General features: G+C 49.1%; 1 protein-coding gene across 1 annotated transcript in view; it reads right to left on the bottom strand.

The window, feature by feature from the left end:
* PLEKHA6 (pleckstrin homology domain containing A6) overlaps window positions 1-27,144 on the bottom strand; it is a 159,169-nt gene that overhangs the window by 7,134 nt on the left and 124,891 nt on the right. Inside the window, exons 13-26 of the mRNA XM_030934998.1 lie at window positions 25,798-25,878; window positions 24,809-24,877; window positions 23,492-23,572; window positions 23,129-23,278; window positions 21,662-21,757; window positions 19,932-20,043; window positions 19,175-19,314; window positions 17,355-17,504; window positions 15,926-16,055; window positions 15,616-15,722; window positions 4,725-4,901; window positions 3,245-3,412; window positions 3,036-3,169; window positions 2,391-2,536 (exon numbers count right to left, since the gene is read on the bottom strand). Of these exons, the coding sequence (XP_030790858.1) occupies window positions 2,391-2,536; window positions 3,036-3,169; window positions 3,245-3,412; window positions 4,725-4,901; window positions 15,616-15,722; window positions 15,926-16,055; window positions 17,355-17,504; window positions 19,175-19,314; window positions 19,932-20,043; window positions 21,662-21,757; window positions 23,129-23,278; window positions 23,492-23,572; window positions 24,809-24,877; window positions 25,798-25,878 (1,741 nt within the window). The remainder of the gene's footprint in view (window positions 1-2,390; window positions 2,537-3,035; window positions 3,170-3,244; window positions 3,413-4,724; window positions 4,902-15,615; window positions 15,723-15,925; window positions 16,056-17,354; window positions 17,505-19,174; window positions 19,315-19,931; window positions 20,044-21,661; window positions 21,758-23,128; window positions 23,279-23,491; window positions 23,573-24,808; window positions 24,878-25,797; window positions 25,879-27,144) is intronic.

Raw genomic sequence — 27,144 nt, 5'->3', positions numbered from 1 at the left:
TATGCTCCAACAGCTTACCATATACCACCTGGACTCATAATGGGTCTCCACACAACGTCCTTAGACATTTTACACAGATACACACATTGCTACATTTGTACTCAAACCTTTCCTCCATTCTCACACTGCACACTTGAATACACACAAATAAATGCATGTATCTACAAACACCACCAGATCCAGACACTGCACATGACATCCACGCACACGTACAAACTCAAAAACGCCATAACTTCCCACATATTACATACCTGAGTCGGCACGCACCGGGTGGATTTGTAAGCATAACAGCATTCCTCACTGATTACTCTGTCCACACCACACACCACACACGGGCACCGAACTCTACTCGTTGTACCCGATGCACATAATGCTCATGACCTGTGCCCAGCACTGCCACACACACAGTGTCCTGGGTGTGAACCTATGCCCGCATAGTGCATGCCCAGGACCAGCCTTGCTGTGTCTGGCAGAGCTGTAGCTCTGGGGAGCTGGGCCACAGGCCAGGGGTGGTGGGAACAGTGGGCTAAGTCTGAGGTCTGGCCCTGCCACAGCCATTTTTTAAATAGTTGGGGTTTTGGCAAAAGCAAGGTGACCGTTTGGTTTCAGCACACAGACCCTGACATGTAAGCCCGTGTGTATCAAGATGGAAATCGGATAGGCCGGGTGGGTTTTGTTTTCATGGAACCTTTGGCTGAGGAACTGTAGTAGAGAGAGCCAGGGGCTGGGGCTGGGGCAGAGCAAAGTTTTTAAACCGGCCTGTCTCTCTAACCCCTTGAAACAGGAAGTTGCCTTTTGCCCAGAGCATGTGGAATCTGATCTTTGGAAGGTTCAAGTTCATTTTGGAGCTAAACTACAGGGAGGCTCAACAGAGGCCTGCTTCCTTGCGGCCAAACTGGTTTTGCTGCCTTTTGGCTGCAGGATGGGGCTCTCTGAAGCTATCCCTTCTCTTCCCCTCAACTCCAGCCTAAAGACAGCCTCTCCCTGAAATACCTCCAAGGGTCTCCCTGGACACCCATTCTAAAGTCCATTACACCCTAACTGGCAGAAGATTCTTCATTAAGGCTTACTTAAATCCTCTTTGCCGCAGCTAAAATCTTCTGGTTTCTGAAAATATCCATATTTAAAATAATTAGCAAAATGACAAATGGTTCTATTTCTACTTCGTCTATTGCTATTTCAACTACTACTACCAGCATCACAGCGCTACTGCTACTGTCACCACTACTACGGCTTGCGAGCATATATTGAGCACTTACTGAATGCTAGGCACTGTGCTAGGTGTTTGGCACACATTGTTTCCAATCCTCATACCACCAGAACTGGAGGCAGGAATTTTGATTTGAATTTCACAGATTAGGAAATGGAACATCAGAGCACCAGAATTTGAATCGTCCTTAATCACCAACATGAAACGCCATCCCTTCCACTATGTTCCGAGCCACGGTTCTAACCTGCTTATGGCTCTTGCCTGGGCTACCGGAATTGCGGCCTGCACACCTGCTCTCGCCCCTCTGCCAATGTCATCTCCAACCATGGCTCACCCTTCTGAGTCATTCCTCTTAACTGGCCTTCAAAGTTCTCACTCTCACTCTACCTCTCTATCCTAAACACCTTTATCTTGATGAAGGGAACAGTCTCCCAGGCTCCTTGACTTACCCACTGTCTCTCCTCTCCCTTTAACCCTCCCATTCATACAGAATCTCTTTCATTCTTAAAAGCTCAACTACATTTTCATCTATTCTGGGATGATATCTCAGACTGAGCAGAAGCTGACCCTGTTGATCTCAGCCCTATCAGCATCTAGTCAGGACCTGGTAGCCTTTGTATCAGTGTGAAGTCAGTTTCTCATAGTCATCTTTTCTTAGCAGAAAAGTGAGTTTGGATCAGTAGCCAAGGTGGTAATTGTATTGCTCTCAACTCTTTGGTTGCCTGCACCATCTTTTCTAGGATTCTTCCTATTTGCATGCAGCAAAAGCAGGAAATGAAAGGATACTCTGGAATACCTGGCCCTCTCCCTGAAACTGAGAAATAGTTTTATCTTTCTCAGTCAAACTCAGTTATCATCTTTTCTCTGTGCCTTTCCCTGGCCTGCCCGGGCAGAATGGCTCCCCATGCTCTGCATGGCCTCTGGCCATTACTCCCTAAGGTGGCTGCAAGGATCATTCCAGCTCTGAGCTCCTGGATGCAGCAACTCTGGCCCCTTTGCACCTCCCTGAGCCTAGCACAGTACCTGGTGCTCAATAGATGCTCGTCTCAACCTTGAGGAGCATCTCCTCAGCTTTATATCTCTTTGCTACTGCCCCCCTGGTAGCAGTGCTGCGCTTCCTCCCCTAAAACTGGTCAGCTGGTTTCCCTGGCAGGGTGGAGCGAGGCCCAGCCCCTCTCACCAGACAGCATGCGGCCCCTGCGGGAGGCCTCGGTCGCCAGGGCGCAGGAGATTTCAATCCGCTTCTCCTGCTCCTGCAGCTGGCTCTCTGAGTCCTGGGGCACGTCCACAGAGTCCCCCTCGCCGATGGGCACCACGTTCTGCATACTGAAGAGGCACAGACACACAGAAATGGAGGGAGGGACAGGATGGTCCAAGTGGCTTCGGGGGGCCTGCGGACTGAGGTTGGCAGGGAGGGCCAGGGCCCCATGAATGTGCAGTCTCTGATTCCCAGCAAGGCTGTCCCTAGGAGTGAGTGGGACCCTGGCAAAACACAGGTTGAGACCCCTACCCTCAATGTTCTCAAATGAATTAAAAGGTTCAAGTGAGCATTTAGGGCAGCCTTGAAGGGGAAAAGAAGTCACCAGAGGGCGAGCCTTCAGTTTTGTCTTGATGGTGTGATGTGCACGAGCCTGGCGGGTCTTACTAGCACCTGACAGCAGCATCCTTGCCTCTGCCGGTAGCTGGGCCCTGTCTGCTGCCTGGAGCCACCACCTTGATGTGCTCTCCCCTGGGGAGGCTCTGTGCCCCCAACAACTTCTAGTGGCCCAGGTGTCCTAGGTGCCAGGGTGGGCAGAGGAAGTAGAGGCTCACCCAGGCCAGTTACCTGGATTTGGCAATGAGTGTCTTGATCCTCTCCACCTTCTTCTGCTTCTCCTTCAACTCCTCAGGGCTCAGAGGAGTGTCAGGCTCCAGGTCAATGTACCGTTCGGGGATGAGGACTTTGTCTGGAGTGGAGAGCTATGGAGGGGCTGGGGTTACCACCTCTGTCCCTTCTCAGAGTCTCCCACTACAGCCCTTCCTGGCTCCACTCACCTCCTTATTGATGTCTACATCATAATGCTGGGGCTCTAGCTCCATTTTGCGAAGCCGGGCAATTTCCTCCCGGGGTGTCTCGTAGGCCTGCCCACCAGGGTCCTCTGCCCGCAGGGCTGCCTCCAGGTTGGAGATGTCCACCTCGTGGATGCTGCGGTGGCGGCGCACCTAGGGGACAGCAGCGTCATGATCGCATCACGGCTACCCATGCCTCCAGGTAGCCCTAGCCATGCCCTGTCCTCGCTTTCCCTTCCCAGCTCGCCTGATCTAGCTGCCACCCCACTGCTCCCACCGCACCCCACTGCAGAACTATCCTCTTTCCTTTCTACGGACCCAAAGCCTGCCCACCTGCCAGGCCCCAGAGGCAACATCTCATCAGCATCTCTTGTCAGTTCTTGCTGTTCCCCATCCTGCTGTACCCTGTATTCACATTCTTTGCTATATATTTTGGGCAGTTGAGTTAGTGTGACTTGTATTGATTTCTTCTTTTGATTTTTTAAGAAACGGGGTCTTGCTGTCGCTCCAGCTGGAGTACAGCCACAGAATCATAGCTCGCTGCAATCTCAAACTCCTGGCCTTGAGTCCTCCCATCCCAGCCTCCTCCCAGGTAGCTGGGACTATAGGTGCATCCACCATGCCCAGCTACTTGTTAAACATGTTTTTATAGAGACAGGATCTTACTTTGTTGTCAGGCTGGTCTCAGACTCCTGGCCTCAAATGATCTTCCCACCTTGGTCTCCCAAAGTGCTAGGATTACTTGCATGAGGAGCCAACCACACCCAGCTAACTTCTAATGATTTCATACTATCGAAGTCCTAATCCATCAACTAGAATGTAAGCTGTTGAGGACAGGACTTATGAGTCATAATTTTTCCATATTTCTAAAATTTAATGGAAAGAAAAGTTAAGTGATGTCTTGGGCTACATCCAGCTCTGTACTTAATATAGCTGTGTAGCCCAGGAATCCTTTCATTTCTCCTCACTTTGTTTCCCCATCTGCAAAATAGGATAATAATTCCTAACCCAATGTTGCTAAAAGGATTAAATGAAATAACATGAAAGGGATTTGTGGATTATATTGTGCCATGTGATGGTGAGCTACTATGATTATCTTCATCGCAGCCAGCCCAATGCTAGGCACAGAGGAGATGCTCCAGAAACGTGCGTAAGTGACAGCTATTTCTGTGTGGTGAATTCTGTACTATTCTCTATTAAGTGAATTTTGTATAATTCATTTCAACAAAAATAATTAAGGCATTCCTTTTTGTGAGTTATTTTCTTTAAACAAGAAAAAGTCAACACTTGAAGGACTCTTCCACCGGTGGGAGAGAGGACTCTCTGGCTCTCCCAGGTGCCCAGCGTGGGTTCTTTCCCCTCTCCTTCCTCTCAAATCCCCCAGGCCCCGGCTGGCCATGCCCTGGGAGTAGGAAGTGTTGGCAGATGCCAGGCTCATGCCTGTGGGTAGCTGGGAAGGCATTACCACTTTGTAGGCTGGCCGGGGACTGGGGTCGGGGGCCGGGCTGGCCGGGAGCTGCAGGCTTCTCCGCTTCTCCTTCATGGAGCCACTCTGGTGCCGCCGCATTCGGTCAATCTGCTCCTCCACGCTCATCTTGACTTTCCCCTCGCCAGGGAACACAGCACTCTTGGGACGTTCCTGCTGCCATGGGAAAACAGGGCTCTGACAAGTGCCTTATCCCCCACCCAGATTTTCCATCCTGAACCCTTAACATTTACCTTCTACAGGAAGTCTGCCTGTAGTGGGCTGAAGAGTGGTCCCCAAAAGATATGTCTAAGAACTGACCCCAGGTACCTGAGAGTGTAACCTTATTTAGAAATATGAGATCATCCTGAATTAGAGTGGGCCCTAAATCCAATGGTGTGTCCTCATAAGAGACAGAAAAGAAGATGACATGCAGAGTAGAGGTGACATGAAGAGGGAGGCAGAGATCAGAGTGGTTCATTTACTCAGAAAGGAATGCCAAGGATTGCCAGCAATACCCAGAAGTTAGGAGAGAAGCCTAGGACAGGTTCTCCCTCACGGCCTCCAAAAGGAGCTAAACCTGCCACCACCTGGATTTTGCGCTTGTGGCCTCCACATCCATAAGAGCATATGCTTCTACTGTTTTAGGTCACCCTGTGTGTGGTGATTTTTCACAGCAGTCCAAGGAAACTAACACAGATTTTGGTACTGGGAAAGGGGTGCTGCTATAACACATAGCTAAAAATGTGGCAGAGACTTTGTAATTGGCTAACAGGTAAAGGTTGGGAGAATTTCAAGGTATATAATAGAAAAAGTCTAGTGGATTTCCTTGAAGAGATGACTGGCAGAAATAAGAACTTTAAGGATGATTCTGGTGAGGGCTCAGAGGAAGTGAACAGCATAGAAAAGAAAGCTTCTATTGCCCTGGAGAATACAGTTATGCCTCGGTATCCCAGGGGACTAGTCCGAGGATCCTGATGGATAGCAAAAGTCATGAATGCTCAAATCTCTGCTATAAAATGGCATAGATGTGCATATAACCTACACATATCCTCCAGTATACTTTAAATCACCTTTAGATTACTTATAATACCTAATACAATGTAAATGCTATGTAACTAGTTGTTTTCCTATATTGTTGGCTTTTTACTTTTTCTTTCTTTTTTTTTTTTTTTTTTTTCTGAGATGGGGTCTTGCTCTGTCACCCTGGCTGGAGTGCAGTGGTGCAATCATAGCTCACCACAGCCTCGAACTCCTGGGTTCAAGCAATCTTCTTGCATCAGCCTTCCAAGTAGCTGGGACTACAGACACATACCACTGCACCTGACTAATTTTTAAATTATTATTTGTAGAGATGAGGTCTTGCTTTGTTGCCCAAGCTGTTTTCAAACCCTTAGCTTCAAGCAATCCTCTTGTCCCAAAGTGCTGGGATTATTGGCATGAGCCACCACACCTGGCCTATATTGCTTTTTATTATTTTATTTTTACTGTTTTATTGTTTTTTATTATTTTTCTCCCCTAAATATTTTTGATCTGTGGTGGCTGAATCCACAGATGTGGAACCCAGAGATATGGAGGGCCCATCGTATATATATCATGAATGGAATGCTGGTAGAAATATGAATGTTAAAGATGCTTCTGGTAAGGTCTCAGAAGGAAATAAGAAACGTATTATTAGAAATGGAAGAAAAGCCATCTTTATTATAAAGTGGCAGAAATGTGAATGTATTGTTTTCTACTGCTGAGTGGAAACAGAACTTGAAGGCTGTAATGAACTTAGATATTTAGCTGAGGAGATTTCCAAACAAAGTGTTGAAGGTGTGGCTTGGTTTCTCTTTGTACTTATAGGAAAATTATAGAGAAGATAAATTGATAAAATAACTGTTAAGCCAAAAGCCAAGAGAAACCAGCACTTTTTTTGGGAGGTTCTCAGCCTACCTAGTTCACAAAGGATGCTGAAGTTAGGAAACTCATTGTAGGAACAGTGTGCCCTAGAGAGAGGGTCAAGGATGTGGCTGGACAACATTTTGCTAAAGAGATTAGGTATGTCTCATGAACCCAGTCGACCATCCCAGAAGAAGCCAGAAATAGAGATGGAGTTATCTAGAATGGATAACCTTGAAATACAAAGGGGGCCTACAAAGTTTTTGAGACTGTTATATATGCAGAAACACTGCTAGCTTGTACAGAAAAGGACAGAGATAAGATGAAATGAAAATAGCTGTGAGACTTCTGGGATTCCACAGGCAGGAAATAGGCTAATAGAGGTAGTTAGCTGATTTGCTCCAGACGACCACCAGAGTAAATGCCAGAGAATAGGCAAGTAGGCAAAGTAAAAGAAAACTTTATTTACAAGCCAATGTGAAGGAGGGGCGAGGTTCACCGGTCTCCGGCGGTGGAGGCCGACGAAGTCGCTCCAGCGTTCTCAGGTGAGGTTCCCAGCTCCGCACACGAGCAGGGGCCAAGGAAGTTCGCACCACACGCCTGCCGGGAGCGGCTTTTATGTCCCGGGCCCGGGAGAGGGAGGGCAGTGGGCGGGACATAGGCGGGTCAGGGGTGGGGCGGTAGGTGCGGCTAGGTGGGTTCCGGTTTTTCTCCGTCGGAGGTCGGGTTGCGCCTGCGCAGTGGACGACTGTCTTTCCTGGGCGCGGGAAAGTTAACAATGAAGAACCCGGAAATGCGCCATTTTAGTCCCTTTGTTCTTTTTGTTCCCTCCCTCCCTCCGTCCAGACATTAGCTACACACCCATGCTAACCTTCAAGGAAAAGCAAGAATGACTCAGAACAAAGCCGTGGATGCAGAGGCAGGGTCCAAAGAGGCAGGGTTCAAAGAAGCAGGCCTAGAGGCAGGGGCTGATGGAGCCTCTGTGGACCCAGAGGGCAGGAAAGTGAGTCACAGAGGATTATTCTCAGGCCTTGAAAACTAATAGAATTTTCCCTGCTGGATTTGAAACTTGCTTGGAATGGTGACCCCTTTGTTCCTTCCAATTTTTCCTTGTTGGGACAGCAATGACTTACTTTTTAAAAATTTTTATTTTTTAAATTTTATTTTTAAAATAGAGACAGGGTCTCACTGTGTTGCCCAGGCTGGTCTCAAACTTCTGGGCTCAAGTAATCCTTCTGCCTCAGCCTCCCAAAGTGCTGGGATTATAGGCGTAAGCCACCACACCTGGCCAGGAATGACTTATGCCTCTCCTCCAGCACTGTATTTTGAAAGCAGATTTCCTTCCTTCCTTCCTTCCTTCCTTCCTTCCTTCCTTCCTTCCTTCCTTCCTTCCTTCCTTCCTTCCTTTCTTTCTTTCTTTTTCTTTCTTTCCTTCCTTCCTTCCTTCCTTCCTTCCCTTGTTTTTTGTTTTGTTTTGTTTTGTTTTGTCTTGTTCTGTTGTCCAGGCTAAAGTGCAGTGGCATGACCACAACTCACTGCAGCCTCAACCTCCAGGGCTCAGACAATCTTCCAGCCTAAGCCTCCTGGAGCAGGCTAGGACTATAGGCATGCACCACCACACCTGGCTAATTTTTTTTTTTTTGAGATGGAATCTCGCTCTGTCACCCAGGCTGAAACACAGTGGCGTGATCTCAGCTCACTGCAACCTCCGCCTCCCAGGTTCAAGTGATTCTCTTGCCTCAGGCTCCTGAGTAGCTGAGATTACAGACATGTGCCATCATGCCCAGCTAATTTTTGTATTTTTAGTAGAGACGTGGTTTCACCATGTTGGCCAGGCTGATCACTAACTCTTGACCTCAGATGATCCACCTGCCTCGCCCTCCCAAAGTGTTGGGATTACAGGTGTGAGCCACTGCACCCAACCCATCCGGCTAATTTTTCATGTTTTTTGTAGAGGCAGGGTCTCACTATGTTGTCCAGACTGGTCTCAAACTCCTGGGCTCAAGTGATCCTCCTGCCTTGACCTCCCCAAAGTGCTGGGACTACAGGCATGATCCACTGCACCTGGCCAATTAATTTGTTTTCTAGTTTTACAAATGGAGAGATTTTGCCCCAAAATGGATTGTACCTAGAGTTTCATGCATACCAGATGGAGATGATTTAGATGATGAGATTTGGGACTTCTAAGCTGATGATATTTCAATGACATTTTAAACTTAGGATGCAGTCATGGACTGAGGCTTTTGGGAATGTTGGTTAGGTGAATGTATTTTGCAAGTGAAATGAGCATGAAATTTGGGTATCATAGAGTGGACTGAAGTTGTTGAATAGTACCCCCCAAAGGAGATGTCCAAGTCCTAGCCCCAAATACCTGTGACTGTGATCTTATCTGGAAATAGGTCTCTGCAGATGTAATTAAGAATCTCAAGATGAGATAATCCTGGATGAGGGTGGGCCCTAAATTCAATGATGGGTATCCTTATATGGGACAGGAAAGAAGACACACAGAAAAGGAGGTGATATGAAGATGGAGGCAGAGATTTGGTTGATGCATCTACAACCCAAGGAATGCCAAGAGTTACCAGGAACCACCATAAGCCAGGAGAAAGGCATGAAACAGATTGTGTCTCAGTGTCTCCAAAGGAACCAACCCTGCTGTCACCTTGATTTTGGACTTCTAGCCTCCACGACTGTGACAGAATGTTTCCATTGTTTTAAAGCTCCTGGTTTGTGGTAATTTGTTAACTCCTGGCAGCCCTAGGAAATTCACACTGCCTTGAGTCAGCACACTTGACTCTGAACACTGACTTTTGTTGCTTTCCCTGCTTTGTATTTCATCAATAGCATAGTACAATAATTTTGTAAAATACTCTTTTATATTTTTTATTCATATGTGATGGTTAACACTGAGCATCAACTTGACTGGATTGAAGGATACAAAGTATTGATTCTGGGTGTGTCTGTGGGGGTGTTGCCCAAAGAGATTTGCATTTCAGTCAGCAGACTGGGGAAGGCAGATCCACCCTTAATCTGGTGGGCACAATCTAATCAGCTGCCAGTGAATATAAAGCAGGCGGAAAAACGTGAAAAGGAAAGATTGGCCTAGCCTCCCAGCCTACATCTTTCTCCCATGCTGGATGCTTCCTGCTCTCCAACATCGAACTGAAGTTCTTCAGTTTTGGGACTCGGACTGGCTCTCCTTGCTCCTCAGCTTGCAGGCAGCCTATTGTGGGACCTTGGGATCATGTAAGTTAATACTTAATAAACTCCCCTTTATACATATAAATAAATATATATATGTATATATCCTATTAGTTCTGTCCCTCTAGAGTACCCTAACTAATACAGATTTTGGTATTAAGGATGGAGTTCTTTCATTGGTTTTGGGGCTTCTGGAGTTGGCTGCTTAGTATGATTGGACCCAAAAATGCTAGGACTCTACTTCTAATAGTATGGAGAACACTGATAGTCCTTGGCATGAACTGTTCAGAGAGTTATGCAAAATAAATGCATTTGACACTCTTGATTCATGGTTCGTTGAGAGGCAAGGAGTTTACTGACTCCACATAATACCTTTGACCATATGTAGAGAACCAAGGAACATAGTGAAGCTGGTTGGTTGCTCCTAAGTTCAGTAGACAGTGATGAAAGAAAATGATGAACTCAGGGATTGTATCTCCCAGCTTCAGAAGCAGATACTGAGCCTCAAATATGCTAAGACTGTCCTGAGTTAGAGTCTTATCTCCTATAGAGAAAGAGCTGAAATTGTGTAAAAACAGACATAAGCTCTTATCGTGTGAGTGGCTGACCTGCAATAAAAGATGCATGCACAGCCTTGCCAGGTGTCTACTATTAAAGTGAGGGCATTGATTGGAAAAGAATGGGACTCTGAAACTTGGAATGGGGACATGTAGGAAGACCCTGATGAAGCTAGGGACACTGAGTTTGTAAACTCTTATGAACCTTTTTTGCCAGAAGGAACAGCTTCTCCATTCCCAATAGTGGCAACATCCCCTCCCCGACCCATGCTGCCAACAACTTTTCCACCTTTGTCTGAGGAGATAAACCCTGTGCTACCAGAGACAACAGTCATGGCCTCCCCTGAAGCAGTTGCCAGGCAAGATAATGTTGATTCTCCTCGGGAGGCACCCCCAACACCTCTGTTTGCTTCTAGACCTACAGCTAGACTAAAATCCCAGTGGGCCCCTAGAGGTGAGGTTGAGAGTGTGACCCATGAGGAGGTATGCTACACTCTAAAAGAACTGTTTGCGTTCTCTAATTATATCAGCAGAAATCTGGGGAACAGGCATGGGAATGGATATTAAGAGTGTGGGATAATGGTGGAAGGAACGTAGTGTTGGATCAGGCTGAATTTATTGATTTGGACCCACTAAGTGGGGACTCTGCATTTAATGTTGCAGCTCAGGGAGTTAAAAAAAGGTTCTAATAGTTTATTTGCTTGGTTAGCTGAAATATGGATTAAAAGATGGCCCACTGTGAGCAAGCTGGAAATGCCTGCTCTCCCTTGGTTTAATGTAGAGGAAGGGATCCAAAGGCTCAGGGAGACTGGGATGGTGGAGTGGATTAGTCACTTTAGACCTACTCATTCCAGCTAGGAGAGTCCAGAAGATACACCCTTGACCAATGCATTATGAAACAGATTTGTGAGGGCAGCACTTGCATCTTTGAAGAGCCCTATAATTGCTGTTTTCTGCATGTCAGATCTAATGGTGGGAACTGCAGTCACTCAACTACAAAATTTAAATACCATGGGAATAATTGGATCCCGAGGTGGCAGGGTCCAAGTGGTGGCACTCAACCATCAAAGGCAAGGTGGGTGTAGCTACTGTAATGGACAGCAGAGGCAAAACAGCAATCAGAATAGTCTGACTCGTGTAGACCTCTGTCATTGGCTAATTAATCCTGGTATTCCTAGTAGTGAAATTGGTAGGAAGCCTACTGCATTCCTACTTAATTTATCAAGCAGAAAACTTCCAAGTCAAATGGACAAAAGACTAATTTGAATTATAAAAACAGAGAATCATAGCCTCTCAGTCAATTTCCAGACTTAAGCCAGTTTACAGATGCAGAATCCCTTGAATGAAGGGGAGGCTGGGTCCTCTTGAGGAAGGACCCCACTACATTACCAACAAATTATGCAGTGAATCTTTCTTCCATCCTTTTCCAAGGAAAACTCTGGCTTTTTACCAGGGTGACTGTGCCTTGGGGAAAGGGAAGTGATTAGACATTTCGAGGACTACTGGACACTGGCTCTGAGCTGATGTTGATTCCAGGGGACCCAAAATGTTACTGTGGTCCTCCAGTTAAAGTAGGGGCTTATAGAGGTCAGGTAATTAATGGAGTTTTAGCTCAGGTCTGACTTACAGTGGGTCCAGAGGGTTCCCAGACTCATCCTGTGGTCATTTCCCCAGTGCCAGAATGCATAATTGGCATAGATATACTTAGCAGCTGGAAGAACCCCCACATGGGCTCCCTGACTGGTAGGGTGAGGGCTATTATGGTGGGAAAGGCCAAATGGAAGCCATTAGAGCTGCCTCTATCTAGAAAAATAGTAAATCAAAAACAGTATCACATCCCTGGAGGGATTGAGGAGATAGTGCCACCATCAAGGACTTGAAAGATGCAGGGGTGATGATTCCCACCACATCCCCATTCAACTCTCCCATCTGGCCTGTGCAGAAGACAGATGGATCTTGGAGGATGACAGTGGATTATCGTAAGCTTAACCAAGTGGTTACTCCAACTGCAGCTGCCTGTACCAGATGTGGTTTCATTGCTTGAGCAAATTCACACATCTACTGGTATCTGGTATGCAGCCATTGACAAGGCAAATGCCCTTTTTCCATTCCTGTCCATAAGGCCCACTAGAAGCAATTTGCCTTCAGTTGGCAAGGCCAGCAATATACCTTTACTGTCCTACCTCAGGGGTGTATCAAGTCTCCAGCTTTGTGTCATAATCTTATTCAGGAAGACCTTGATAGCTTTGCACTTCTGCAAGATATCACATCATTACATTGATGACCTTATGCTGACTGGATCCAGTGAGCAAAAAGTAGCAAACACACTGGACTTATTGACAAGACATTTGCATGTCAGAGGATGGGAAATAAATCTGACTAAAATTCAGGGACCTTCTACCTCAGTAAAATTTCTAGGGGTACAGTGGTGTGGGGCCTGTCGAGATATTCCTTCTAAGGTGAAGGATACGTTGCTGCACTTGGCCCCTCCTACAACCAAGAAAGAGGCACAAGTCTAGCAAGCCTATTTGGATTTTGGAAGCAACATATTCCTCATTTGGTGTGTTGCTCTGGCCCATTTATCGAGTGACCTGAAAGGCTGCCAGTTTTGAGTGGGGTCCAGAACAGGAGAAGGCTCTGCAACAGGTCCAGGCTGCTGAGCAAGCTGCTCTGCCACTTGGGCCATATGACCCAACAGATCCAACGGTGCTTGGGTGTCAGTGGCAGATAGGGATGTTTTTGGAGCCTTTGGCAGGTTGCCATAGATGAATCACAGCAGAGGCCTCTAGGATTTTGGAGCAAGGTCCTGCCATGTTCGGCAGATAACTACTCTCCTTTTGAGAGACAGCTCTTGGTCTGTTACTGGGCTTTGGTGGAAACTGAATGTTTGACTATGGGTCACCAAGTCACCATGCGACCTGAACTGCCTATCATGAACTGGGTGCTTTCTGGTCCATCTAGCCATAAAGTGGATGGTGCACATACAGCAGCATTCCATCATCAAATGGAAGTGGTATATACGTGATCGGGCTCGAGCAGGTCCTGAAGGCACAAGTAAGTTACATGAGGAAGTGGCTCAAATGCCTATGATCTCCACTCCTGCCACCGTGCCTTCTCTCCCCTACCCTGCACTGATGGACTCATGGGGAGTTCCCTATGATCAGTTGACAGGGGAAGAGAAGACTAGGGCCTGGTTCACAGATGGTTCTGCACGATATGCAGGCACCACCTGAAAGTGGACAGCTGCAGCACTACAGCCCCTTTCTAGGACATCCCTGAAGGAGGGCAGTGAAGGGAAATCTTCCCAGTGGGCAGAACTTCAAGCAGTGCACCTGGCTGTTCACTTTTCAGGGAAGGAGAAATGGCCAGATGTGTGATTATATACTGATTCACAGGCTGTAGCCAATGGTTTGGCTGGATGGTCAGGGACTTTGAAGTACGATTGGAAAATTGGTGACAAAGAAACTGGGGAAGAGGTATGTGGATGGACCTCTGTGAGGGGTCAAAAACCATGAAGATATTTGTATACTATGTGAGTGCTCACCAATGGGTGACCTCAGCAGAGGAGGATTTTAATAATCCTGGATAGGATTATTATCCAGGATCCATCCAGGATGAACAGGATGACTCATTCTGTGGACACCACTCAGCCTCTTTTCCCAGCCACCCAATGGGTCCATGAACAAAGTGGCCATGGTGGCAGGGATGGGGGTTACGCATGGACTCAGCAACATGGACTTCCACTCACCAATGCTGCCCTGGCTATGGCCACTGCTGAGTGCCCAATTTGCCAGCAGCAGAAACCAACACTGAGCCCTCGATATGCTACCAGGAGACACAACAATTCCATTAAACTGGAAGTTAAGATTGCCACCTGGACACTCTGGGCTCCTCCTACCTTTAAATCAACAGGCTAAGAAGGGAGTTATAGTGTTGGCTGGGGTGACTGACCCGGACTATCAAGATGAAATCAGTCTACTACTCCACAATGGAAGTAAGGAAGAATATGCATGGAATACAGGAGATCCATTAGGGCATCTCTTAGTATTAAGAGATCCTGTGATTAAGGTCAATGGGAAACTACAACAGCTTAATCCAGGCAGGACTACAAATGGCCCAGACCCCTCAGGAATGAAGGTTTGGTCACTCCACCAGGAAAAACACCACGACCTGCTGAGGTGCTTGCTGAAGGCAGAGGGAATACAGAATGGATAGCAGAAGAAAGTGGTCATCAATACCAGCTACGACCACGTGACCAGCTGCAGAAGCAGGGACTGTAATGGTCATGAGTATTTCCTCCCTTTTTTGCTAAAAATATGTTTGTGCACGTATACACTTGTGCTAAGGAAAATATTTTATTTCTTTTTCCTTTATCATATGACATAGGATTTAGTGACCTCACATCAGCATTTAAGTATTGTTAACTTTATATCATAGTATTTGGGTTGGGGATTGGTGTGTTTCCGGTTGTATGAAGGATAGTCGTATTATGTTAGGTGTAATTATGACCTTATTATTGTCTTTATTTGAAGATTATGTATGATCTCGCGAGATGTGTATGGGTTCAAGTTGACAAGGGGTGGACTTGTGATGATTAATACTGAGTGTCAACTTGACTGGATTGAAGGATATAAAGTATTGATCCTGGGTGTGTCTGTGAAGGTATTGCCAAAACAGATTAACATTTGAGTCAGTGGGCTGGGCAAGGCAGAGCCACCCTTAATCTGGTGGACACAATCTAATCCGCTGCCAGTGAATATAAAGAAGGCAGAAAAACATGAAAAGGAGAGACTGGCCTAGCCTCCCAGCCTACATCTTTCTCCCGTGCTGGATGCTTCTTGCCCTGGAACACTGGACTCCAAGTTCTTCAGTTTTGGGACTCGGATTGGCTCTCCTTGCTCCTCAGCTTGCAGATGGCCTATTGTGGGACCTTGTGAGCATATAAGTTAATATTTAATAAACTCCCCTTTATATATATATATATATAATATATATATATATAATATATCCTATTAGTTCTGTCCCTCTAGAGAACCCTGACTAATGCAGCATAGCTTCCTCATCCCCTGACACATCTCCCTGCAGGAGAGCTCCTCCTCCAGTGGGGCTCTTGCCCCACCTCGCACATGTTCCACCTTCCTCTCCAGCCCTGAGTTTCTTGAACAGCAGAGGGAGATGGGTGGGTACACACACAGGCCCCTGGACTCACAGCCCAGCTCAGGCCTGCATGAGCTCTCAGAGGTACCCACCTGGGAGGAGAGTCCATTGGTGAACCCATTGGCATTCCTCCTCACCACTGCTGATGGGGTCACCTCGTCATCAGTGGGCGATTTTGTCCGAGGGGGCACAACACCAACTGCAGAAAGACAGAGTAGCCAGTGGGCCTCATGGAGAGCAGGAAGGCAGGAAGCCAACTTCTCAGAGACAGGCTCAGCCCCACTCTCCACCGAGATTAAAAAGCTCAGGGTGTGGCACCGGGCTTTGGGTGTGAATGAGCACCGAGGGCTCCTCCCTGAGCATCCTTGCCTTACTTCTAGGGGAAGATGGGTCACAAAGTACCTTTGTTGAGAGCTGCCTGCTTCTCTGCCTCTACCTCTTGTCTGGTGGGCACAAGGCTGATGTCTCTGGGGGTGTCCAGGGGTGATGTCTGGTGGGGGTCTTTCTTGCTTTGTTCGTAGCTTGCCTTGGGCTGGAGAGAAAGGGTGAGAAGATGACTGATGTTAGTATGGCTGTCAGGAACTTGGCCCCAAGTGATGTTTTTTTGTTTTGCAATGGTTGAAGCTCAAACCCTTGCAGATACAGGGAACAAGGCAATTCTATGTGTGCCACCTGGGAGGCGGACAGGGATGCACTGGAGCCTCCCATCCATGCACTTTAAGGAGGTTCAATGATGGGCCATCTTGGGGAATGAGAGCTCATAGCCCCTAGGAGGCCCCTCAACCTGACCATTTGTTTTGGCTGACACTAAGAACCACAGACTTGCTGTGAGCCAGAGTCAAGGAATGGCCAGTGGAGGGTCTCTGAGGATCCTGTAGGGAATCCTACCCAAGACATGAGCAAACAGAACCAGGCGGGTCTTGGTACCAGGATTCTAGGGAAATGAAAAGGGCACTTAGTGTGTGGGCTCACAAAATCATGAGACTAGAAGAGACCTCAGCCATCATCTGAGCCACTGCTACCATGGTACAGTTGAAGAATCTAAGCCTCAGTGAGAAGAATACAGAAAGAAGACCAGGCTAAAGGTCAGCAACTCCAGTTCTAGCCCAACTAGAGAACAGAGGTCCCCTTTCTTCGTCTGTCACATATAGGTAACATTACCTGCTCTGCCCATCTCACCAGGGAAACCCTCAAGGGTTATGCAAATTATACATAGCTAAACCTAGATGAGCATATGAGTTTTCCAATTTTAGGTACAGGACTCTTTCTACTCATCACACAACCTCTTTCAAACCTAACTGCATAGCTCCTAGATCTTGGCTAGGGATGCAGGTGAGACAACAGGCCAGAACAGGAGAGAAAAGGGCCTGTATCCTTATACTCCAGGAACTCATGAAACCCAGCGAGGACACAATACAAGGTGGAGGCAGAGAGATAGCATGGGCAGAGTGGGGCCTGGGATGGACACACGAAAGGATCGGAATGGCACTGCTGGGAGTGTCACTCAGTTCCCATTGGCTGGTCATGTTGGTAGGGAGTGGGGCATAATACCAGCACCCACAAACACTGGCTTCCCATGAGCCTGGGGTTGGAGCAGTAACTCATGTCCCCATCACCTATAGAAAGCAAAAAGGCACAGAAAGATGGCCTGTGTGATGGCTTCAACTATCCTTTCCTTATCCCAGAGTCCAGCTGAGCAGGGGCGCCGTAGAAACCGAACTTTGAGAAAATTAATGGGGAAAATGACTCCAGGGCCCTGCCTTGCCCCCTGGCCTGGCCCTCTGCCCATTGTCCCCTGCCCCACCCTCCAGGACCCAAGGGTGATGGGTACCTGCCCCCTGGCTGTCTCGCCACTGCGGTGCCAGGAAGGGGAGCTGGGGTAGGGCCAGAAGCGGCTCTCGCTAGGGAGTGGAGGGACGGCTGGAGGAGACTCCAGGGGGACGTAGGCTTTGGGGAGGGGAGGCCGAGGCGGGCCAGGTTCCTGAGGCAGACAGAAGCCAGAGCATTAGGAGGAACAAGAGCAGCCACTGTGAGAGCAGGAGAAAAGAGCATTAGCAGGAGGCAGACAACAACATTGCTGGAGACCTGGGTGGGCCCCTGGGACCACTGCACTCCCACCCGTGACCTGAAGAGAGTGCTAGCTCCGGAGCTAACTCTCTGCCTGACCTTCAAGGCCTTCCTCGACCCAGCCTCTACCTGTCCACCACTCCCCACTGCTCCCCAAGTTTTCCCCAAAGCTCTCTCATTGCCTCGCCCCCATGCCAGGCAGCTCCTCTCCCAACCCTTTGCTTCCACCCACTCTCCTGCCTAGAATGCCTTTTCCTTGTTCCTCTCCCTGTCTTGCTGCTCTGTGGCCTGGTTTAGGCCCAATTCTCTGTTGGAACATCAGGGTGTTTATAGTCTGAACCATGTGGCTTAATGTTGAGACATACGCCGTCACGTTCCTATGAATTTGTCTTGGTCCATAGGATGCTGGGCTCCCTGAGTGAAGCCTTTGAGTACATGTAAGTATCTTTCTTTTATTTTTCTTTTCTTTGTATTTATTATTATTATTATTATTATTATTATTATTATTATTATTATTTTGAGACGGAGTCTGGTTCTGTCACACAGCCTGAAGAGCAGTGGCGCGATCTCCGCTCACTGCAAGCTCCACCTCCCAGGTTCATGCCATTCTCCTGCCTCAGCCTCCCAAGTAGCCGGGACTACAGGTGCCCACCACCACGCCCGGCTAATTTTTTATATTTTTTAGTAGAGACAGGGTTTCACCATGTTAGCCAGGATGGTCTTGATTTCCTGATCTCGTGATCTGCCTGCCTTGGCCTCCCAAAGTGCTGGGATTACAGGCATGAGCCACCACACCCAGCCTCTTTCTTTTATTTTTTTATTATTATTTTTTGAGACGGAGTCTCACTCTGTCACCAGGCTGAAGTGCAGCGGTGCGATCTTGGCTCACTGAAACCTCTGCCTCCTGGGTTCAAGCAATTCTCCTGCCTCAGCCTCCTGAGTAGCTGGGACTACAGGCATGCGCCACCACGCTCAGCTAATTTTTGTATTTTTTGCATTTTTTTTTTTTTTTTCGGTAGAGATAGGGTTTCACCATGTTGGCCAGGATGGTCTCTATCTGCTGACCTCGTGATCCACCTGCCTTGGCCTCCCAAAATGCTGGGATTATAGGCATGAGCCACCATGCCTGGCCATGTGTGTATCTTTCTAAAAGGGCCTCATGGCACCCCAATGCCCACGGTTGAGCCCCAGAAAACACTTGCTGATTGACTGACTAGGAAACTGCTCCCCACACTGACTTTTCACCCTGTTGCTATCCTGGCATCATCCTGGATTTAAATTCTTGTGAAATGCGTGCTGTCTCCTATCCAACTTCATGCTGTCTCCTATCCATCCTGGTGCCCAGGAATAGGCTTCACTGAAAGGGAGCTAAAGATGACAGATGGAGATGAGAACAGGTAAAGGGGAAACCTGGAGAGAAGCTCACAGAATGGGGTGTGAGAATGACCTCCTTAAATAAAGAGCTCCAGCACTAGGGCTGGAGGCCTGTGGGGAAGAGATGGGCACAGAAGTTGTATAATTTCAGACAAATGAGGATCTGGTCCTCCCTCCCCCACCTACCTTCTACTGCATTTCTCAACTTACCTCGTTGGAGCCAGGCTTGGTGGGGGACCCCTGAGAGCCCGACACCAGTGAAAAGGGGCTCAGGGGGCTGGTGAGGCTGGCAGAGCTGAGGGGGCTGGCCGGGCTGTTGGAGCTGTAGGTAGCTGAGGGGCCAAGTCCTCCTTGGGGGAAACAGAAGGGGACGGGTGAGCAATGGAGGAGGGGTGCAGCCTGGTGGGTAGATAGATGGGCACTGTGAGTGGAGGTGGCAGGGAGAAGCCAGATCCAGGGATGTGGGAGGGCAGACTTAGTGTCTCAGGGCCACCTGGGCCTGCCAAAGGGACTCATTACAGGTTCTGGGACCACAGGCTGACTGTTGAGAGGTGTGCTGGGTGGGGAAGATGGTAGATGAAAATGATACTGTTGTCCCTGAGGTGTCAAGGAAAGCCAGTCTGAGGTCCCAGGGCTCAAGGAAAACTAATGTAGGGGTCACAGGTCACGAGTGGGCCCATGTGCTTGGGGGTTGGGGAGGCTTAGGTGCTTTTGACCTTTTTTTGGGGGAGGACTTTAGAGTGTCAGGGTCAACAGTGTCTCTGAGTTGTCTACTTAGTCTATTCTGTCAGGGGTAAAGGAGCCCTACCTACCGCCCTAGAACCCAGGGGAAGATTCTGACGTCCCAAGAAGGCCCTGCCTGGCCCTGAACACAGTGTGAGCTGGCAGGAGTGGGATGGAGGCCAGAAATACTGGAGCACTCCTGGTGAGGCAGGCAGCCTAGGAGGCTGGCACAGGAGGCACCCACCTCTGTGCTTGGCAGTGTCCGTGCCCCGGGAGGGGTTGTTCTTCCTCAGCCCCTCCATCACGTCCTGGATCCTCCAGATCTCCTTTTGGATTTGCCGGTTCAGCACCTCATTCTGAAGCAGCCACACAGTGAATCAAAGGAAATGGCCACAAGGAGTTTCCCTCAGCCCAGACCCCTCGGAACCCACATCCCTTTGGGCCAGCAGGAGGCAGGCACCCTGTACACACACACACACACACACACACACACACACACACACACACGCCCCTCCAGCAGTCATCTTTCCCATGGGCTGCCTCTGTCTTCAGCCTCTGGGAGATGGCACCCCAGAATTGCCTGAGTCTCTGAACCAAGACTGAGGACGCACCCTTCTGAGTTCCCCCGGGGGAATCGTGGCTGGTTTGTGAGTGAATGCCCATCTAAGTGAACACTTTATGGTATCCTGGTTTTCGTGGGGCAAGAGCTTCCATTTTACTGCTTTTCTTCACATCCAAACAGCCCTTTTCTAACACCCACTCCCAGCGTATGCCTGAGGAGTCATGAATTCAATTACAGTTGACACTCTAAAAGGTAAGACCTCCCATTTATTTAGCATCCCTCAGCACCAGGCACTATGCCAAGCACTTTGCATATACAGTGCTAACTCTTTTCGGCTGCACGACTCTAGGAGATAAGGGCAGTAGCTGTCCCCTCTTCAGAGATGAAGAGACTCACACCCAAGGCCATCTATTTAGTAAGCAGCATGGCCATCATCTAAATATGGGTCTATTTGGACTCGAAGGTTAGTGCCCTTGACCACAACCCTATCCCCCCTCCTAAAATGTCTGTGCTTCAAGTGAGGCTTGGCCATGGGACATCGTGGTATTTGGGTCCTCTGGACCAGGTGGGTCTTCATCCTACCTAACCAGCTGCAAGGTAAGGGTGGTGAGTGGCATTACCAGGAGTGAAACAGAAGAAAATAGGGGAAACCAGTTGTTAACTGCATCAGAGAGACAGGGCTCGCAAACTAGCTAGAGAAGAGGCAGGGCCTGGGTGAGGAAAAGGTAGAGGGAAGAAAAGAACAAGAACTCCCCAAGACCATCAGGTCAATCCTCCTGCCTCCGGGCAGACTGTTTCTAACCCATCCCAGGAAGAAAAGCCTCTTTCCTATCTAGAAATTCCTACCGCCCACTCTTCTAGTGCCTGAGTTATTTATATTTACATGTCTGTTTTTAAATCCTGCTGGGCACAGTGGCTCATGCCTATAATCCCAGCACTTTGGGAGGCTGAGGCAGGAGGACCACTTGAGCTCAGGAGTTAGAGACCAGCCTGGTCAACATAGGGAGACCCTGTCTCTATAAAAAATAAAAAAAACTAGCCGGGCATGGTGGTTCATGATGGTCCTAGCTACTCAGGAGGCTAAGGTGGGAGGATTGCTTGAACCCAGGGCAGTCAAGGCTGCAGGGAGCTGTGCTTGCACCACTGCACTCCAACCTGAGCAACAGAGCCAAGACCCCTTCCCAAGAGAAAAAAAAATCCTTTCAATCATAAAACACCTTGTGTCTAACTGAAGTCTCCCAAGCTTCAGCTTTAGCTCCTTCCCCTGTGAGATGAACCTAAAGTGTCCCATTATCTTCATCCTGAAACTTAGAGTCTGTTATCAGTGACCTGAACCTTTGCTTTTGTCTCGAGGCCAACTCCTCATCTTTAGTCACATCCCAATCCCTGCCAGCTCAGGGGCCCTTCTTCACCTGGGTGTCCAAATTGAGCTGCTCCCAGAGGTCATCGTGCAGGGCAGAGACCTCAGACTCGAGGTGCTCATACTCTATGGTGCTGTTCGTCAGGGCCTGTGGGGGTAAGAGGTGTTCACTGAGAAAGCCGCCATCACCAAGGGATTCCTCCTTATCCTGAAACGGGCACTGGGGCCAGGGTACCAGAGGCCCAAAGATCTGGGGAAGAGGGCATGGAGGGACCAAAAGAGAGGGGCACCAGGCTGAGACATTCTGGTGACAGCCAAACACTAGCCTTACAAGAGATGTAACAGCCCATCCCACCACCAACTGAAATAAAGAGAAAATAGAGAGGGATGATATCACTTCCATACCCTCCTATTCTCCCCAGATTAGGGGATAAAAACTAGAGGGCATAGCCTGGGGAAAATGACAAGACCCCATCTCTACAAATTACAAAAGTTAGCTGGGCATGGTGGTACGCCCCTGTAGTCCTGGAGATTTGGGGGCTGAGGCAGGAGGATCACTTGAACCCTGGAGATGGAGACTGCAGTGAGCTGTGTTTCCACCACTGCACTCCAGCCTGGGCGACAGAGTGAGACCCTGTCCTTTAAAAAAAAAATTTTTTTTTTAAGTGGAGGGCAAAGAGAAAAGAGCCTGAAGGAGGATATTTGTTATCCGGAGGTTAGCGAGCTCCCTCCTTTCTGAGCCACACTTTCACGGGGCTTTAGCTGCTGCTTCTTGGAGACATTCTCCAAGCAGTCCATGCCGGAAGGTCTGCCTTTACCTGCTGGGAAGTAGTGACCAAGGCAGCAGCCTTTTTTTTTTTTTTTTTTCTTTAGATGGAGTTTCACTCTTGTTGCCCAGGCTGGAGTGCAGTGGTGCCATCTTGGCTCACAGCAACCTCCGCCTTTTGGGCTCAAGCGATTCTCCTGCCTCAGCCTCTTGAGTATCTGGGACTACAGGCATGTGCCACCATGACCAGCTAATTTTGTATTTTCAGTAGAGACGGAGTTTCTCCATGTTAGTCAGGCTGGTCTCAAACTCTCGACCTCAGGTGATCCGCCCGCCTTGGCCTCCCAAAGTGCTGGGATTACAGGCGTGAGCCACCACGGCCGGCTGGCAGCAGCTTTTTTGTCAGTGCTTTGCTTCTCCGAGGGAGAAGACAGAATTGGGCAGCAGAGGTGTTAACATAGCCAAGGAAATAAGTAACTCACAACTTCATGCTGTCCCAAAGAAATCCAGGTACAGGTATAGCTTGTGGGAAATAAGCTCATCTCCTCAGTGGAGACTAGAATGAGCAGTCTGGTTGACTTGCTATTTATTTGCAGAGCAATGTTGAGGTCTTTGTTTATGTCCCTCTGCACGGGAGGACTCAGCTTTTGTCCTCTGAGGAAAACTGGACTAGGACAGCACAAGCTGGGAGGTGGTTGCCCTCCTGCCTAGTGCTGATCAGGTGGGGTGCATAAACCCTGCTCCCTGGGTTACCGTGGTCGCCTGAGACAGCTCCACACGGATGTTGATGAGCTGGTTCTGCAGAGAATCCTTTTTGTGCCGCAGCTTTTCTGGGTAGGCGGGCTGGCTTCCAAACATCTCCAGCTCCTGGTGGGTCCCCATCAAGGCACTTTCCAGGCTCTCCTGAAGAAAGGCAGGGGAATGACATGAGCAGCCCTGACAGCTCCTCTCTAGGATTGAACAGCAGAGGCCTGAGACCTTAGAGGTTCAACAGGGAGTTGAGTGGAGGCTGTCCTTGCTTTGTCATCTTAGTCAGGATGGAGACAGCAGCCCACAACCTTCTCCAAGCCAGCCTCACCCATCTGCCCCAGCTTAAAGCCACCCCCAGCTTCTCACCTTCTCAGCTCGGAGCTGCTGCACCAGCCGGTCCTGCTCCCTCACCACCTTGTTCTGCTCACACAATTTTCCCAGCAGCTTCTAGGGTCCCAGAGAGTGGGGAAGGAGAGGGAGAAAGAAGGGGATGAAGGACACAGTTTGGTGGGGACCTGGGAGTTATAGGGCCTGGCCTCTGGATACCCTCTCCTTTCTCCTGCCGAGAAAGGCCTTCACCTTGCCCTTGGTGGCTCCTGAGAACAAGAAGATGGGTCTTCATCTTGGGAGGGGAGGTATGCTTACTCTCTGAGGAAGTCAGTTGGGTTAAGAGGGCTGAGAGCCAAGTGTTAAGCTCTGGCACCCCCATCCTTCCAAGGGTTGCCATTCACGAAGGACGGAGGAGATGATGTGACCTCACCTCCTAGGCTGGACTGAAGTGGCGGGCCGGGTGTCAGAACAAGCAGTCTTAGAAAAGCAGTGAGCAATAGAAACTGTCCCTCAATCCCACAGAACCTTCTCCCTTCTCTCTCAAGATCCTGTTCTTCCCTCTTGCCTCCAAAGTCTCAGGATGGCTGACCCTCCCTCTGAGGTCTAGTCCTTTCAGGAAGGAACCTCTCCCAGTCTCACTGGGCAGATCCACTCCCAAGCAGGGCCAGTGGTGATGGGGAGCAGACAGGTGGGGCCAGAAAGAGGGCTTGTGCTTTCCTAGTCCACACCTTTATTCATGCCATTCCTCAAATACCTGCTTTTGCTCCTTTCTACTGAGCCAGATTTTACCCTCTGGGCCTTTTAACTTCAAGGTCCAACTCACATGCTACTTGTTTTGTCCCTGACCTTCAGCCCACACGGCCTCACTTCCCTGCACCTGGCAGAACCTATTATGGCTCCCCTTCACGACATGAATACTGTGTTGCCACCTCTTGCTGCTACCTGGCGTCTCCCACTGCCCTGAAGCTCCCTGAGGGCAGGGGCACAGCCACATTCTCCTTTCTAGTTACCTGTAGGGACTAATGTCATGCTGGGCACAGAATAGACTGATCTATCTCCCAACAAAGTCAGCATTCGTGTTACAAGCAGATCTCACTGCTGTAGGCAAAAGGGCCGAGCGCTCAGTGGAAAAACGGATACAGCCAGCATGGGAGGGAAGGGTGAGTAGGTGGTAGATCAGAAAAGAAGGGGGATGAGGAGGAGGTAGGCAGAATCTTGTTGTGGTGAGAGAAGACATGAATCAAAGGTATGAAGAGCCACCAGAAGGAGAGAGATGGATGGAGAGACAGCCCCCGCAGAGGACAGCAGTGGGAGGCTGGAGTGGAGGGAGGGAGCAGGGGGCGCTGCTCTTACATCTGTGTCTTGTTCATTTAACTTGTAGGTATGGAGGCTGTCCCGGAACACTTCTGGGTACGGAGGGACCTGCAGGAACATGAGGCTGGTTACTGCAGCAGGGGCAGGATGAGAGTATGCAGGGATAGGAAGCTGACATCACAATCCCGCTCTGCTCCTGCCAGAGACCGTGGTCCATCACCTCTGATGGTTTCTGGTCCAGGGACCTGAGTTCATTCTTTATCCCCTGGCTGGAAGCCTGGGATGGCCCAGCCTAACCCCATCCCAGTTGTCTTAGGCTGACTCCGAAGAGATCAGAACTCTGCTTGAGTCATGCTCTGTATTTCCTCTCCCCCCAAGCACTAGGATCTGCTGCTAAGAGGGACTGCAGGGTGTGCAGCTCCCAATGGCTTGTTGGTAACCACCATGAGAACATCAGTGAACTCCGTGGCTGTCGATGGGGATGACATGGGAGAATTGTCGGAATGAGCATTGGGAACAGTTGAAAACGATTGCCCTAGTAGACTGAACACCAGTCACAGGGCTTGTGTCTAAACCAAAACTGTCAAGAATCCAGAAATGTCTCTGGGTCCAGCAAATGCTGCCTGGCCTGGACGCCACATCTGGTGACCACAGCACATTCTATACACTTTTGACATTAGATGGTTCCATTACACCCTTCATGCCTTTAACCCCAGTAACATCTGTCATTATATTACAAATACAAAATCGAAATCAGAACATTGAAGAGCAGAGTTGCGATCCCCAGCATGGCATGAGATGTTGGTGCTGGCTATTTTGATGGTTTGGGAAATGGGCTTTGGGTTTACCCATGAAAGTGAAGAATGGAGGTGACATAGTGGAATTAAGGAAGGAAGACCAGGCCAAGCCTGTCTCCAGGCAGGTGAGCGGGTTGGTGACGTGAGCCTCATCCTAGACGGGCAACTCGACCATGCACAAGCAGCTGAAATGGCATTGGCAGGGACCATGCTGCCAGGCAGAGGTCTTACTTGCATGAAGAGTTGGGACCTGGGGGAGGAGTTTTCCACCATGCGGTTCACCATACTGATGAGAGTCTCACTCTCACTCATCTGCAGCAGAGGAAGGAATGGACGATTCACACTCCGACCCACATGTAGGTATCTCCCCCTCACCCACCTGTGCTTGTTTCCCAGGAAACAGGGGAGGGCAGCTCCCCCAGCATCCTGAGCTTGCTCACCCCTTGTGACCTCTGTTTCAGGACCAGCACTGAAGCTGTCCTTGCAGAAAGGCCACGGAAGGGTCCGGGAGGCCACTGGGACCTTGCTGGAGGCACTGCAGAGGCCCCAGCCTGGTGATTCTTCCCCAGGGTGCCTGGTTGTTGTGGGTCCCATCCGCATTGGCCACGGTTGTCATCTCCCTGCCCTGATCTCATTTCTCACACAACTTTGGACAAAGACCATAGAGGCAATTGGAAGACGGATCTCCCCAAAGTTGAACTAAGTGAAACAACCAAAAAAGAAAATCTAGGACCTGGTCTTTGGATGGGCCGCCACAGATACCAAGGCCTGGCTCCTCTCCCTGCCCCTGCCCCTGCCCACCCTTGGCTCTAGTACAGAAAGTGCTAAACACGGTTTCCAGAGCTGGGCTGGCAGCATCCATGAGGATCTCAGATGATGCTAGGGAGCAAACAAGGAGGCCAAAACAAGCGAGCCACGTTAAAGGGACACTGGGCTCTCCAACACATTCTTTCTATTTCAAGAATCCTTAGGAACATGGGGGTGGAAAGACTATTTGCCAATTTAAAGAGAGAGAAATGGAAGAAGGGAGGGGATGAGGAGGAAGAGGAAGGGAAAGGAGGGGTGGGAGAAAGGGCAGGCCAACAAATCAACCCGAAATGCCATCATTTCCCCCACTGGTTCCAATGGGAAAGGACCAACAAGTGAGGATATCAGGGAATGTCCTTGGCTGTGTCCCTTTAACTCCATTGTTCTACAGGGGAAGGCAGCAGAAGACAGAGGGGGACGTGCAGGGAAAGCTTTCTGGAAGGGAAAGTGAATGAGGAAAGGAGGAAAGAGACACATTAGGGAAGATTATCTGGGGTTCCTGTTCCGAGGGTCCCCTGTGATTTTTCCATCATCTCTCCAATCTCAGTTGCACCCACACTGTCCTTTCTTCCTCTTACCCCTTTTAGGCAGCTGCCCAAATACAGCCTTGCTTCTCCATGTTGTAGGCAGGGCAAGGGCACCGACCACCCCATTTGCAGGGTCTGCGGCATTTCAAAAGGCTTTCCTAGGAACAGATTTTTCTACCTGTTTAGCCCTGTAATGCAAGGGCCTTGAGGGCTGGGAGCCATCCCTGCACAGTAAACTGTGTGT

Source organism: Rhinopithecus roxellana, chromosome 8, assembly GCF_007565055.1.
Source record: "Rhinopithecus roxellana isolate Shanxi Qingling chromosome 8, ASM756505v1, whole genome shotgun sequence".
Lineage (NCBI taxonomy): Eukaryota > Metazoa > Chordata > Mammalia > Primates > Cercopithecidae > Rhinopithecus > Rhinopithecus roxellana.
This window is presented reverse-complemented; position numbering and strand designations above follow the sequence as displayed.